General features: G+C 38.8%; 1 protein-coding gene across 1 annotated transcript in view; it reads right to left on the bottom strand.

Annotated features, from left to right (window-relative positions):
• SPTBN5 (spectrin beta, non-erythrocytic 5) overlaps positions 1-13,332 on the bottom strand; it is a 92,183-nt gene that overhangs the window by 44,291 nt on the left and 34,560 nt on the right. Inside the window, 4 exon segments of the mRNA XM_068194948.1 lie at positions 5,709-5,858; positions 7,123-7,326; positions 11,291-11,470; positions 12,569-12,679. Of these exon segments, the coding sequence (XP_068051049.1) occupies positions 5,709-5,858; positions 7,123-7,326; positions 11,291-11,470; positions 12,569-12,679 (645 nt within the window).

Below are 13,332 nucleotides of genomic sequence, written 5' to 3'. Positions count from 1 at the left end.
ATTTAGTTATGAAACATTTGTCTGAAAGCAGTCTCAAATGCCTCTGAAACTCCCCATAGTTTTACTTCTAGAAACTTTGCTGGGATATCCAAATCTGAAGTGCTGGGGACATTAAATTCCCTTTGTTTCTTTTCCCTCTCCTTTTCTAAGAGGGGAAAAAAGTAATTTCTTCCTACATACTTAAATACTTTGGCTTTTGAAAACAAGCCTTACTTTTAAAGTTACAAGCCAAGGAATTAACCATTTAGAAATATAGCATAATTTGACAAATAAGGAAATTAAAACAGTGAAACAGAAAAGAACTAAGAAAAAAACTACACTGAGGATTTTTTCCAGGTCCCAGACTGACTACAGAATCACAGAATTGATTGGGTTGGAAAAGACCTTTGAGATCATCAAGTCCAACCTAGCAGAGAAGAAAACCAGCTTTTGGCTCTAAAGACTTGAATCTTCAAAGTGCTGATCACTATGGCCCAATCATGCAAAGTCTGTAAACAGTTGCATACTGTTAACAACAGCACTCTAATGGTTAAAATGAAACTCTTGTTAAGAGCTCGATTAGAGCAGAGTCCTTCTCTTCACTCCACATGGATCAAGCTGTAGCTGCAGCCTTGGTGACAGCAGAACACAAGTAGCTTTGTCATTGTCTTGCAAGTCATCTCTAGGGAGCTGGAACATGGCATGGATGCATACCAAAATAAATTCATACGGCTTGGTTAAACAGAACTTAGATCTTCTGTTTGCAAATGTTCCTAGAACGGAATGCAAATCTTCACCACTCTCCTCCCAGTTCCAAAGGATGCAATGTTGACGGCGATAGATGAACACCCTGGACGTGCTGTGCTTCTGTGAGTTGAAGCTGTGGTGTGAGCTGGTATGTTTGTCACAAGGTTGTCAGGGCATACATGTTTTACAGCGCATGTTTCTTGGGAAGGCCTCAAACCAGATCTTGTCCAGTGGCTGGAAAGCAATCCTGAGCAGCAAGCAGGGTTTATTGATAGAGAGAGGCCAGGCCCAATCTCCACAGGGTGAAAGTGTGGACCAGCTCTATCTGAATCATGTGTCTTGATAAAGATTGCTGGATTTGGGTTTCTTCTAAATTCTCTTACCACCTGGATAGGCATAGCAGTCCAAGGAGTGGCAAGTATCAAGGTGATTTTGGAAACCTTGTGGTGAGCAGGTGTTAGACCATCACATGGAGTCTTTCTAAACTCTGGCCTAGATGAGGGGTAATTCTGAAAGACAATCAGCTCTGGGCTTAAATCCTTGCTCACGATCTCATTCCCACTAGCTGAATTTCCTCTTCCAGTCAGCACAGCTGGGGACAGCCATATGTCTCTGGATAAAGTCTGCTGGGGAAGGCCAGGATACTTGGAGGAAGTCACATGAAATCTTGTGATCTGAAGAGCTGGCAACCCACCTGAAGTGAAACCTTGTTTTGGTTTCTGGGATCGTGTTGGAAGACCAGAGGGAGTTTCAGGCACCTTCTCTAACTGTGGCATGAGAAGACTTGAATGAGTGTGACTGCTTCCATGGGAACCTGCTCGAAAAGGCTTTATCATCAAGCTGCACGTTGAAATGTGAAGCTTCATTGAAGTGTGGAGGTCTGACATTTGGACATTGCACTGGCTACAGCCTTGTTGGCGTGGCAGTGAATCACAAGTTTCCAGAGATGCAGGCAGATTTTTTCTGTGGAGCATAGAAGCAGCTGGAATAGCAGAGAGATCAACATTTAGGCGTGATGTCCAGCTTGACGGAGCTTTGCAGGAAAGAACACCTGAGGGCAAAGATAGAGCAAGCTTCAAGGGATCACTTTTTCCAGGGGAAATATGATGAACACTTTTTTCTCTTTTTGAATATTGCTTGTAAGATGCAGATGTTGACTGAGTGCCAGACCTCTCATATCCATGGTCCCAAGGATCCTTGCAAGCACTGGAACACGTGGATGTCTCATCAGCAGGACTGACACTTTGGGGGCTAGCACTCCCAAAACCTTTCCTCTGGTCTGTGTGTGCCAGGATGACATCTAGCCTTGAACAGTAAGACACACTGCTGGGTGGTGAGATGGCATTTCCTGGAGCAAGCTTGGCAACTGATTGACCAGTGGGAGGATGCCAAGCTGGCACTGGCATCTTTTGAAAAGACCTGTCCTGCACACCAGATTCAAAAGCAGGAGGTGGGGTTGTTCTACAGGAAGACAGCAGCACTTCCACAGTGGAGATGTAGGTTGCAGATGAAGGTTTGCAGCGATGGTCCCTGTATGACATTCTGAAGCTTAGTCTTAAATGATGCAAAATTCAAAGCCTCAGAGCTTGCCTTTCCCCCTGTGCTTAAAATCAAGTCCTAATCCTTTTTCCTTTGGCATTGGAAATTTCCATTCTTCTTCTGAAGCAAAGGAATGAGAGATGAATAAACATTCTCCAGGAAGAAAAATGCGAACAAAAAAAATCCACATTCAAAATAAAAAATCTCAGCTCTTCTAAAACTGCTACCACCACTTGTCACGTCTGCAAAGCGATATGAGTGTGGGATGGGCTGAAATGGGCTGAAAGATAAATTACAGACCATACGGCTCTGCTCCCTGAGTGTTCTGACAGTGAGACTGCAGACAGAGTAGGAGGGAGCCAAAAGTGCCTGCCAGAGACAGCCTGCAAACTTGCTGTTATTTCATCTGTGAAAAAAAGAAAAGCAGCTAACCTGAGCAGTGGATCTGCTGCTGTGAAAAGATCAGAACAGAGTAGAGAGTATTGGACGCAGTTTCTGCTCAAAGCAAAAATATCTTTTTTCCTTCTTTCCCTTTTTCAGCTGTTAATTGTCTGCACTCTGCATGACTAGATCTCAGTTTGCAGCTCTTACAAGAGATTCCTAGAGAAGTTCCATTTGATGGCACAACTGAATTACCAAAAAAAAAAATTTTTTTGCCTAATTTTCTTCACATGTGCTCTATTTTCCTTAGCACAGAACAATGGTAGATGATATTCTGCAGAAATCCTTTGAAGGCTTAAGTAACTTGGATGTAATATAAGATGCTGGCTTAAAGTCAAACCTGTCACAGTGGCACAGAGAGTGAATGAAAGAGCAATTCTTAGTAGTAGTTCTTAGTTTAAAATACTCCTCTGTTACTTTCTTCTGGTCTATGGTATATGAAGTACAGCCAAAATAGGACTGAAAAATTATGGCATGCTTCCTTACACAGACATTTTGCAGACATAAGAAGTGAAATGCACGCAACTGAGATTTGACTCAAACACAAAAGTCAGAAGAAACACAAAGGGTGGAGAGATTGCTTCTATTTGTTTGCCTGAGAGGAATCCTTTTTGAATGTATGTTTCCTTTTGTCCTTTCTGAAAGCCGCAAATGATGAAATTTCCATTGGGAAAATGGTTTGAGAGTCTTCAGCTGATGTTCTGGCTGAGTTTTTTTTTTTAAACATGTTTGAAAAAAACTGCTTTCCTATCATCCTACTTGTCTGTACCACTATGCAGCCACATTTTAACTCTATATAGTAGTAACAGAGTTCAATCCGAAAGGAATAGATTTCTCTTTCAAGAGTTCTTCAACTGCAGAAAACTGAAATACAAGTAGTGACTGAAGAACATCATTCCACTGTCAAATTGTTTATTCTGATCTACATGGCAGATGGCAGCAGCTGCAAAAGACAGTTTGACTGTAAAGCGTGGTCTGTGTGAAGAGCCATTTGAAGGGACAACCAGGTATCCACATTTTACTGTTCCACCTTCTGGATGCTTAGTGTCAGTGAGGAAAACTGAGTACCAGACTCCTTGGAAGTTCATAGAGAGGCTACTATGGGAAAAACTGCTCTTCATGGTCCTCAAGGTCACAATCTTCGTTCTCACGCTTTGCTTTGGCTGAAGAAACTTCTGGTTTCTGATCCCACCAGGAGAATGTACTTACCTTCTGATGAACACCCAGCCCTTTTGTGGCAGTCTACATCACAGCCTATGGCAATGGCAAATTCATCTGAACAAAGAAGTAATATGAAGTGCCACTTATCTGTAGAAAAAGTGCTGGGGACTTACCAGAAATGCCATGTGCATTACTCTTTCTCGTATAAGCAATACAGACGTTTGCAACCAGGACTTGCAACTGAGGGACAAAAAAGTCACCTACCTACAGTAGCTTCCCACACATTTACCCCCACATTACACAGAGTAAAACAGATGCTGTAGTGATAGTGCTTCTGTGTGTTGGCTGACATCCATTTAATGAAAAGAGAAAAAATACAGTGGCCAAACTTTTGTAGTGTTTACATTTTCCCTGATAAGCTCCTATGCAGGAGCTTAACAATGATGTACTGCTGCTTGGTAGGGAATTGAGATAGATATAATGCAAATCATGTCATTTGCTATTTAAGCAAAAAATAGTGGGCAGAACTGTGTAATATTTTACATCTAGGTGAAACTCTCTGCTTCATGTCACAAAATCCAGAATGCAGGTCACACCAAAATAACCAATTATACAGACATGCATTTCCTTCAAGGAAGGACTAGCAGAAAGCTCCAGACCTACATGCTACAAAGGGTTAAGTATCACTGCATGGCACAGCTCAGAGTCAGTTTCCAAAAAGATTTAGTGCCAGTGGCAAAGCACTGGTGGAAAACAGAGCTCAGTGCAAAATGAGAGCCATTATATTTTGCTCTCAGCAGTCTTGGAGAATTAAGAGTTATTTTTCCTTAATGAAAAATGACCCAGAGGTGCAACCTCCTCCAGCAATGCACCAATCCTTCAGTTTGGCAACCTGCAACTCATTGATGTGGTTTGTATGCCAAGTCTCAGCACAATTGCAGCAATATATCAATTCATGAATTTTCAGAGTGACTGCACTCAGTTTTGTAATAGCAAATGCCAGACCTTGAAATGGAACCTTTTGAAATAGTTACATGAATCAAAGAAAGTGCAAGAAAGACAAAATATAATTCAATAATGGTGAAAAAAAAATCTATTTCAAGAGCTGCAAAATGCTGATAATAAGAACATCCTTATGTCTCTTTGCATTGATTATATCTGCCCTGTTTTTTTCATGACAGGGCCTTTTTCACTAGCTCGTTTTCCTCAACTACATCAAACAGAAGTTAATACTCCTTAAAAATTCTTTCACTGTTGTTCTACACACTCCTATCAATGACCTCGCAGAACTGAGAAGTCAATTCACTTTCCTGTATTAACTTACACTGCTGACATCCATTTTCCACTAGTTGCATTTTCCCAGCATAACTCTCAGCCTGAAGTGAGAATTCTGGCAACACCTGCAAAGTAAAATCCCTTCAAACCGTCTTTACAATTTCCTTTCTCTTTGAATCCTACCAAATTTGTCTGTGGTTAAGCAGCTGGCAAGCTGACATCTGTTTGTAAAGTGGACTAATATTGGACTCTTGTCTCCCTCTTCTGTTGTGATGCTATTATGTTCCCTCTTAGGTATATTTGCAGTGAATTATCTTTCAGGTAAGGATCATCTACTTGTTTCTGTTCCACACCTAAGCCCCATGAGAAAGGAGAGCTTCTTGCACATTGCTACAGCCTCCAAGTGATACTACAACACAAAAAATACCAATAAAAGAGACTACCTTGTCTGTACACAGGCACAAGGTTTTCAAGCTGTAGGTGAACACTAGTGGCCTTTTTAGTTTGAAAGAGTTTACATGCTAGAAGAGTTTTAACTCCTTATTTCAAGTTTATAATTTGCTCACCTCCTGTGAGTTCAGGAGCATATCAAGGTGATCCCAATCCTTGTAGAACATTTGTTCTTGGTGTATTTTCTCCAGCCACTCCTTCTTCTGTCTCCATGCATTGTATACATTTTTCTTCTCTTCCGACAAAGCCTGTAGCTTCTGCTGAATCTGAAAAAAATTCCAATTAAAAACTTCTGTTGGTCTTTACATCCCATGATCCAGGTAAATTGACAGAAGAGAGGATTAAGTGGAGTGGATAATCCCTTCAAATCATAACAAAATTACTAAAGAGAAAAAAAAAAGTAGAACAAGTTCTAGCACTACTGTTTGGGCAGAGAGATAATCAGAGGTGCCTCATTTCTGCAATGGAGGAGTGTCTCTTAAGAGCATATATAGCAGTCCAAACAAAGAGCAAACAAAGGTAACTGTTTCTCAAGCATGACTTCTAGAATCAGATCCTAATTCTTCATTATCTTTAAGCATTAAGAGTGCTATTATAGCAATTCAAACTTTTCTGTGACAGGTATTAAAATATATATTATCAACATAGCATATTCTTCTAGTCAGTGAATTCATGTCACAAGGTTAGACTTCATACAACTTCAGCTGTCAAGCATTGTATATACACAGGCCGTCTATGAATGATTTTTTTTCCCTGCCTTTTTCTACAGGTAAAGGACTAAAGGACTTTAAAGTCAGCAAGAATGCTAGCTACCATAGTCATACAGTGCAATATTCAGCAGATTTTCAGGAAATAGCTTGGTGAGATGGGAGAGTAATTTGCACAAACGCTGCATTTTTCTGAAGGTATTCAAGAGATATGTTAATGAATTATCAGGGGAGAAATGAGCTGGTAGGTACTGGAAAAGAAATAAATGCTGTGAGAATCTTAGAAGCTATTTGTCTTGAGTAAACTGACATTTTGATTTAAATCTTTCGTTTCCAGGGAGTATATTTTACTCGTGTATATTTACTAGTGCAATTTTTTTCTACAGAAAATGTTTCAATCAATCTTTAAACTCTCTCATATGTTTGAGTGTTTTCATTCTTTGGCTGACAGGATTTTGTCCAGGCTGTCCTAGTGTGGGTATACCACTATAATACAAAGTGTAGCATTTGTGTGAAAATCCAGTTTGGGTAGTTGGTCGAATTGACTCCGTGGCTCAGAACACGGTGAACTTCTTGAAAAAATCCAGCTTTGCTGCAGGGGACCTTCAGGAGATGCCTCCACACATCTGCTGCTGAAGTTAGACATGGAACAGATGTTTTTATGCCCAAGACAGGTAACATACTGGGGCAGATGTAGGTAGGTCACACACAGGGACAAGTGAGCGTACACACGTATCTCACAGTGTGATACAATGCAGAATCATAGTTACGTTGGGGTCCAGTGCTGAATATGTATGACTGAGCTCAGAGGAGTTTCAATTACCTCTTTTGATGGCATTTCCTCATCTTGCAAGAGGGACTGTCCTAGCTGTACAACATGACTGTACTTCTCTTCTCGTGCTTCAATCTCTGCCAGTAGCTGTTGATGCTGGGTGAGTCTCCGGCTGCTGGTAGATATGTCCCGAATAGACTCCTTGGCTCTCATTTCCCTTATTATTTCTGCTGTCCATAAGAAATAGTCCCACACCTGGAACCCAAGAAAATATGAAAATTCAGGTTAGGGCTCAAGCTTAGCTTAGCAGGCAGGAAAATCTTAGGCTGACTCTTCAACTTTAGGTGAATAATAGGTAATAAAGTCATAGATAAATAAAATATTTCATCAGTGCTTGCAGTATTTCTATGAATTTTATGAGGATGGATAACACAACTGCAGGAATTCCTATATACTGTGTTACATGGTTTTTAATATCATAATCAAACTGTCATATCACATCAGTGACAGCATGATATCATTTATTGCCCTTTAATCCATCTTTATTAAAGTATTTTCTGATGTTATTCCCTCATAAAGGATAAACCAGTATCATCCTACATTTTTGTGAAAACTTTGGCTAATACAAGTCTATTTGAAAATTAGGTTATGCACATATTCTAAAACAAGAGTGAGAATGTTCAGGTGAAAAACAAATGCACTCTAATAGAAGTGGGAAAAGGCTAAATAACAGGTCAGGAGAAATTGCAAAAGCATATCACATAAACAGATTCAGCTCTTGGTTTGTGGAACTACAGGACTGAGATTGGGAGGAACAAGTATGTCATGCTAGTTTACTTTCAAAATCTGATGAACCGATAAATACATTTGCAATAACTTTAAATGTTTGAAACAATTATGAGCATGAAAATTCTAAAACCAATCCCTGAGGTTTATTTTTTTACTGTGATTGAGGAAAACTGTGCAAGTAAAAGTAATTTGAGGCTCTCTGTATGTCTTTTTCTTCATTTGATTCTATATCTTCAACAGTTTCTTACTTTAGGCATCTTATTTGAATCTGCAGTAGGAGCTTTGCTCTTGTGTGTCAGTTGGTAAAAACTAGGACTGCGAGTGATATACAAGGGATTATATATGATGATTAAAATTTCTTTTAGTTTAACTGTGTCTGGATTAGTTGATTAAATTTTTAGGCAGTAAATAGTCTTTCAGGTTTATAAAATGTATTTTAAAATACTATTACTTATAGTAAATGCTTAAGAAAAATTCTCTTTTATTGCAGAAAATTGATTTTTTTAGTTTCTCTTTTAAATGGTCACTGGCTTTTTCACTGAAGGAAACTATGTAATGGAAATAGATTCTTGGCTGCTCCATTCTACCCATAGATTTTTGTTCATATTATAAAAATCTTGTGAAGACAGCCAGGAAAAAAAATTCAGAAAAGCGCCACAAAATTGAAACTGGCCAATCTAGGGTCCTGACTTTAGGCTTTAAAGCCAAGACACTGCTTTTTTAAAGCCACTGAACACAGCTACTAAATGTGTTCATTAACAACCAAAAGACTGTGGTCCTTTTAAAGGGGCCCATGGTAGTGCACACGTGTTGGCATAATTTCCAATTGTAGAATTAATTCATTCACACAACTGCATGTCACTGTAGACACTGACATTACACTTGGCAATGCAAATGTCTAAAACTCCATGAGATTTTGAGCTAAGTATTACGAAAAAATCCATAAGCCTCAGGATATATAATGCAAAGGAACAAGTCAAGAGCCAGTAAGAGGTTACTGGACTACCACTGCCAGCAATATTTAAGGATAGAGTAGGCATCAGTCTGCAGGAAACTCCTAAGCAGAGCCTGACTCTGATTGTGCAGATCCTAGCACAAACTTTAGAATAAAAGCCTCAGATAATTCAGAAATATTTTGAGTCTGTGTCTATCCTCATGTTCCTTGACAAAGTTCCATGGAAGAAGTGAAGCCCTCTGCTGTGCAGTGTGCTGTCAGCTAGGCTCAGCTCCGCTATTTAATCACATTAAAATCGTACTCGATGGGGAGTAAGGAGATACACTAGATGATTGTGCAGAATTCTCTTTTTATGGAAATTGAGTTTTTTGTTTGTTTGTTTCACTTAATCTGTGCATAATTTTTAAATGAAAAAGTGCTGTGGACTGCATATTAACTATATAATGGAAAAAGCACTCTGAGCAGCTGTGACTAACATTAAATTTGTGCACCTCTTGGCACAGCTGAAAGAGGAAAGGTAGCAAAGTTGCCTCTTTGCATCCAACAGTTTGGGTTAGAGCAAAGCTGCTCTAACCTACTATAGAGTTTCTGAAATTCTTACAGTTGTTAGCCAAGGCTGCATGATCCTGCCTTGTACCATCTGGGCAGGAAGACAGGCTTACCAAATTGCAGAACCAGCTCTTCACTTCTTCAGGAATTATTGTCAGGAAATGAGGTGAAAATTGATAGGATTGGGAATACTTTTTGCCATCGGCCTGACATCAAAGAGACAGGGGGTTGCCTGAGGCATAGTCCTGTCTAGACACATCACTGAGAATATGGTCACATGATTTTGTCATTTTGTTTTATGCTGTCAAGAGTAATGGAGATCAAAGACAAGATCACTGGCAGAGCAAGACAAGAGCTACAGATTTGCCATTCGGATCACAGGATGCATCACACATTTCAGACAAAATTCAAACCAAAGGTGTTTTGCATCATTCTAGCAATAAAAATTAGAACACTCCCACAGGATGGGGACAACTTAGCATTTTTTATCTGAAGTCAAAAACTGAATTTATGATGTAAGCTAAGAAGTAAATCAATAAAGAGGTGAACTCTGAGTGACTACATTTTAATGATCAAATCCACCAAGATCCACCTCCCGATGAAAATGCCTCCAGGCTAAAGACTTCAAGAATGCAATATAGGATAAAAGAATGCATTCTAAAAGTTTGCCTTGTTCTTCCTGTCAATCCTAGATACTGCTAGAGAGATAGTGGGCAAATGAACTTTTCCCCTACATCAGTAGAATCACACTAAATTTCCCCATCGATGGTTCTGCACATGATAATGGTACATGTAACAGTAAAAAAAAAACAAAACAAAACAAAACAAAACAAAAAAAAAACCAAGAAAACCCTCAAAAACCCCAAACTGCCATAAGCATCCTTTATCTCTGTATAATATTTCTTTTTATAAAATATGACAGGTAATGCTGATTTAAACACTTATAAAAAGAATTAAAGTGGGTTAATTGAATGTGCAATGCCTCTCATGCTAAAAGAAAAAGTATCGTGTACACTCTTTTGTGGTCTTCATTCCAGATCACAACCCTAAGACAAGCTTGTAGCAAGTTTTTTCCAGGTGAACATACTCTGGACACTCCTTGCTTCCCATTAAAAATTGAAGCAGAATGTGAACTACCAGAAGTATCTTGAATTGACACAATAGTTAGTTACACACTAGTTAGTTCAAGAATAAAAGGATGTAAAGGCATTCTTGAAATCTACATTAGCAACTCCCTTCATGATATAAGAGGATACTCTTGCTGGTTTAGCACCTGCAGTGCTTGCAGCAATAATCTACTGATCTGCAGTGGTGTAGCTCAAGTGCCTTCACTGAGGCTACTGACATTTGCAAAGTATGCCATGGCAAATCACAGCTCAGAGATCTGCTGAGTTCTTTGGAGACAAAGCTACTGTGCATTGCTGATCATGATGCTATGCTGATATATCCATGTCACTGTTTGAGCTGCTTGAGAGGTTAGTGCAAAAATCGAGTTGTATTTGAAACATTCAATAAGGTAAGTTAACCAAGGGTTATTGTATGTCCTGAGAGAGAGAACAAACTTTTATGCACTATAAATGGGAGAGTAACATCTCTTTGTGTCACTTTTACTCAGTGGAAATTGCAAAGTTTTTGAAAAGATTACTATTACTCCTGCAAAGCAGTGACTGCTTCTGGCAGCTGACAGTTATTCCTAACACCTCTGGATGGAAGCTTCTATTCTTACAGAAAGTAAAAAAAATCCTTATCCTATAAAAAAGATCCTTATCCTCTAACTCCTTTCTAAATATCTATGAGCACTAAATGCTTGATTGATAAGACAGAGAGTGCTTGCAGCCTTTTCCAGCTTGGAAGTTCACCTCTGATTCACACCCACTGCAGGCAGCCTTCCCTAAGCAGTGAGGGACAAAGGGCAGAGGTGCTTACATGTGCCTGAAAGTCATAAAGCTTGTAGGCTTGCTCCAGGAGTGTCCTGCGCTGCTCCACTTTGGACTTCAGGGCCTTCCAGCTGGTCACTATTGCCTGCTGCTTTGCCTTCAGGTCTTCCACCTGCTTCTTGGAGCAATGGGGCAGCATGTGATCTGCAGAGTGGATCAACTCCTGCAGCTGTACACAGGGGGTGAAAGCAGAGAGTAAGAAGGAGAGCATCGTGGAGATCCTGCTATTATTAGAAAAATTCTGATAAGGGCTGTCCTTCCTGTACATGAAAATACAATTCAAGCAACTTTTTCTAACTTAGCTTTTCTCTTATTAAACAAAAATTTCTATAATGTCTGTTCTATGGAGTAATAGTGACATCCAGTGTCTGCCAAGGCTTATCACAACAGTGATTTTTCAGAGGCAGATTTTGATTTCCCTTTTTTACTATATCATTTATTATATGAATAATGAAAGTAGTATTATAATTGCTATTATAATTCAAGTAATAGCCAACTAATCCTTTTCTTTTCCTCACTGACCATATAGCTTAACTGTGGCTACATTCTCTTCCTGCATGTCTCATGTTTTTTTACCCTTAAAAGTAATGAGAAGCTGATGGGACCAATTCTAATGTTACTGCCCCAAAGCCAAAATATTTGAGGCCACTGATAATTAGTACTGGAATAAGTTCAGTAATCTCATTATAACACATGCTGTATTTTACACTGTATATATTATTGTATACTATTACACATATTAAATGAAAGAGTGAAAAATACTAGTTTTAATGGTTTGTTGAAGGCAATCAAGTCTCCCATATACAAGGTACCTGTTCTCATAAGCTATAATTTTTACATATTTGTATTGTGAGCCTCATCCTTTTTTCTCACAGTCCAATTTGTACCAATATTAATTTTCTCTGCACATAAAACAGACTCTGGATTTTTCCTTTTAATCTCTTGGAACACTTTGAAAAAGACAATAAGCATATCACAAAGCCTGGAAATAATGCTACATTTCAAACCATGATCAAAAATATACCTGTGAATCACTTCAATAGTCAGTAGTTATTACAGTATGTGCCTTATTTGAAAAGTTTTAATTACCTACTTTATAACTGGCATCAGACTTTGACTATATAAAAAAACCCAGAAAATGAAGGAAAATCCAGGCTTTCTGTGAGAGACAGTAAAAATTTGGTTCACAATACCAAATTATTATTATGCTTATCTTGGAAATTTGAACTTTGGCTACACAATGAAGACCACAAATGACTGTCATTACCTGCTGCTCATTCCCAGAGAGCTCGTGCTCCAAGGCCACATGGTTCCGGAGCTGGGTTTGAACACCTGTCATGTCCTTAGCAACATCATCTGGAATACTTTTGGACTTCTCCTAGAAAGAAGAAATCAGAGAAAGCTTTTTTTTTCCCATTTCCAAGCAAAACTCAGTACAAGCCTACCTTAAATAATATTAGGTACTGTAACTCATACTGCACACTTGAGGACATTCTGAGTTACTCAACTACGATAGATAAAAGGAAGCCAGAAAAACATCTCCTAGTAACTCACTTCTAAATATGTTAATGGCTAAACTATTCAAATGGACTGTTAGAAATGAAGGTTTGTGTCTTTCCTTGATCAGACAATACAAGAAAATATCTTACAGGCTTTGTGTTGGGAATCAGTCTTGAATACCTACTGCAGTGACAGTGAATTCTTAAAAATAGCCTTGACAAGCAACAGTTTCAGTCCATTCTTTGAGATACAAGTGGTCTTCCTGTGAACCATCTTTAGATAAAATTTTGGTTATAGACGCACAAGAAAGATTACTGTAAAGATGAGAGAAATGGAGGGACCACTACATAAATGGAAACTTAAACATTTTTCTAATTCAGCAAAGGTTCTGAATGGATGTAGTTGTTACCCACACATGCATTGGAAATGCATGCAAAAAGAAAAGGCATTTCAGCTGCACAACAGCACTGTCACTAAAATTATTAAAATTTGTTCTAGATCAGTTTAGAGAAAATTAGCAGAACATTTCTT

This window comes from Anomalospiza imberbis, chromosome 6, assembly GCF_031753505.1.
Source record: "Anomalospiza imberbis isolate Cuckoo-Finch-1a 21T00152 chromosome 6, ASM3175350v1, whole genome shotgun sequence".
Lineage (NCBI taxonomy): Eukaryota > Metazoa > Chordata > Aves > Passeriformes > Viduidae > Anomalospiza > Anomalospiza imberbis.
Note: the sequence above shows the minus strand (reverse complement) of the source record. Positions and strands in the feature narration are given on the sequence as shown.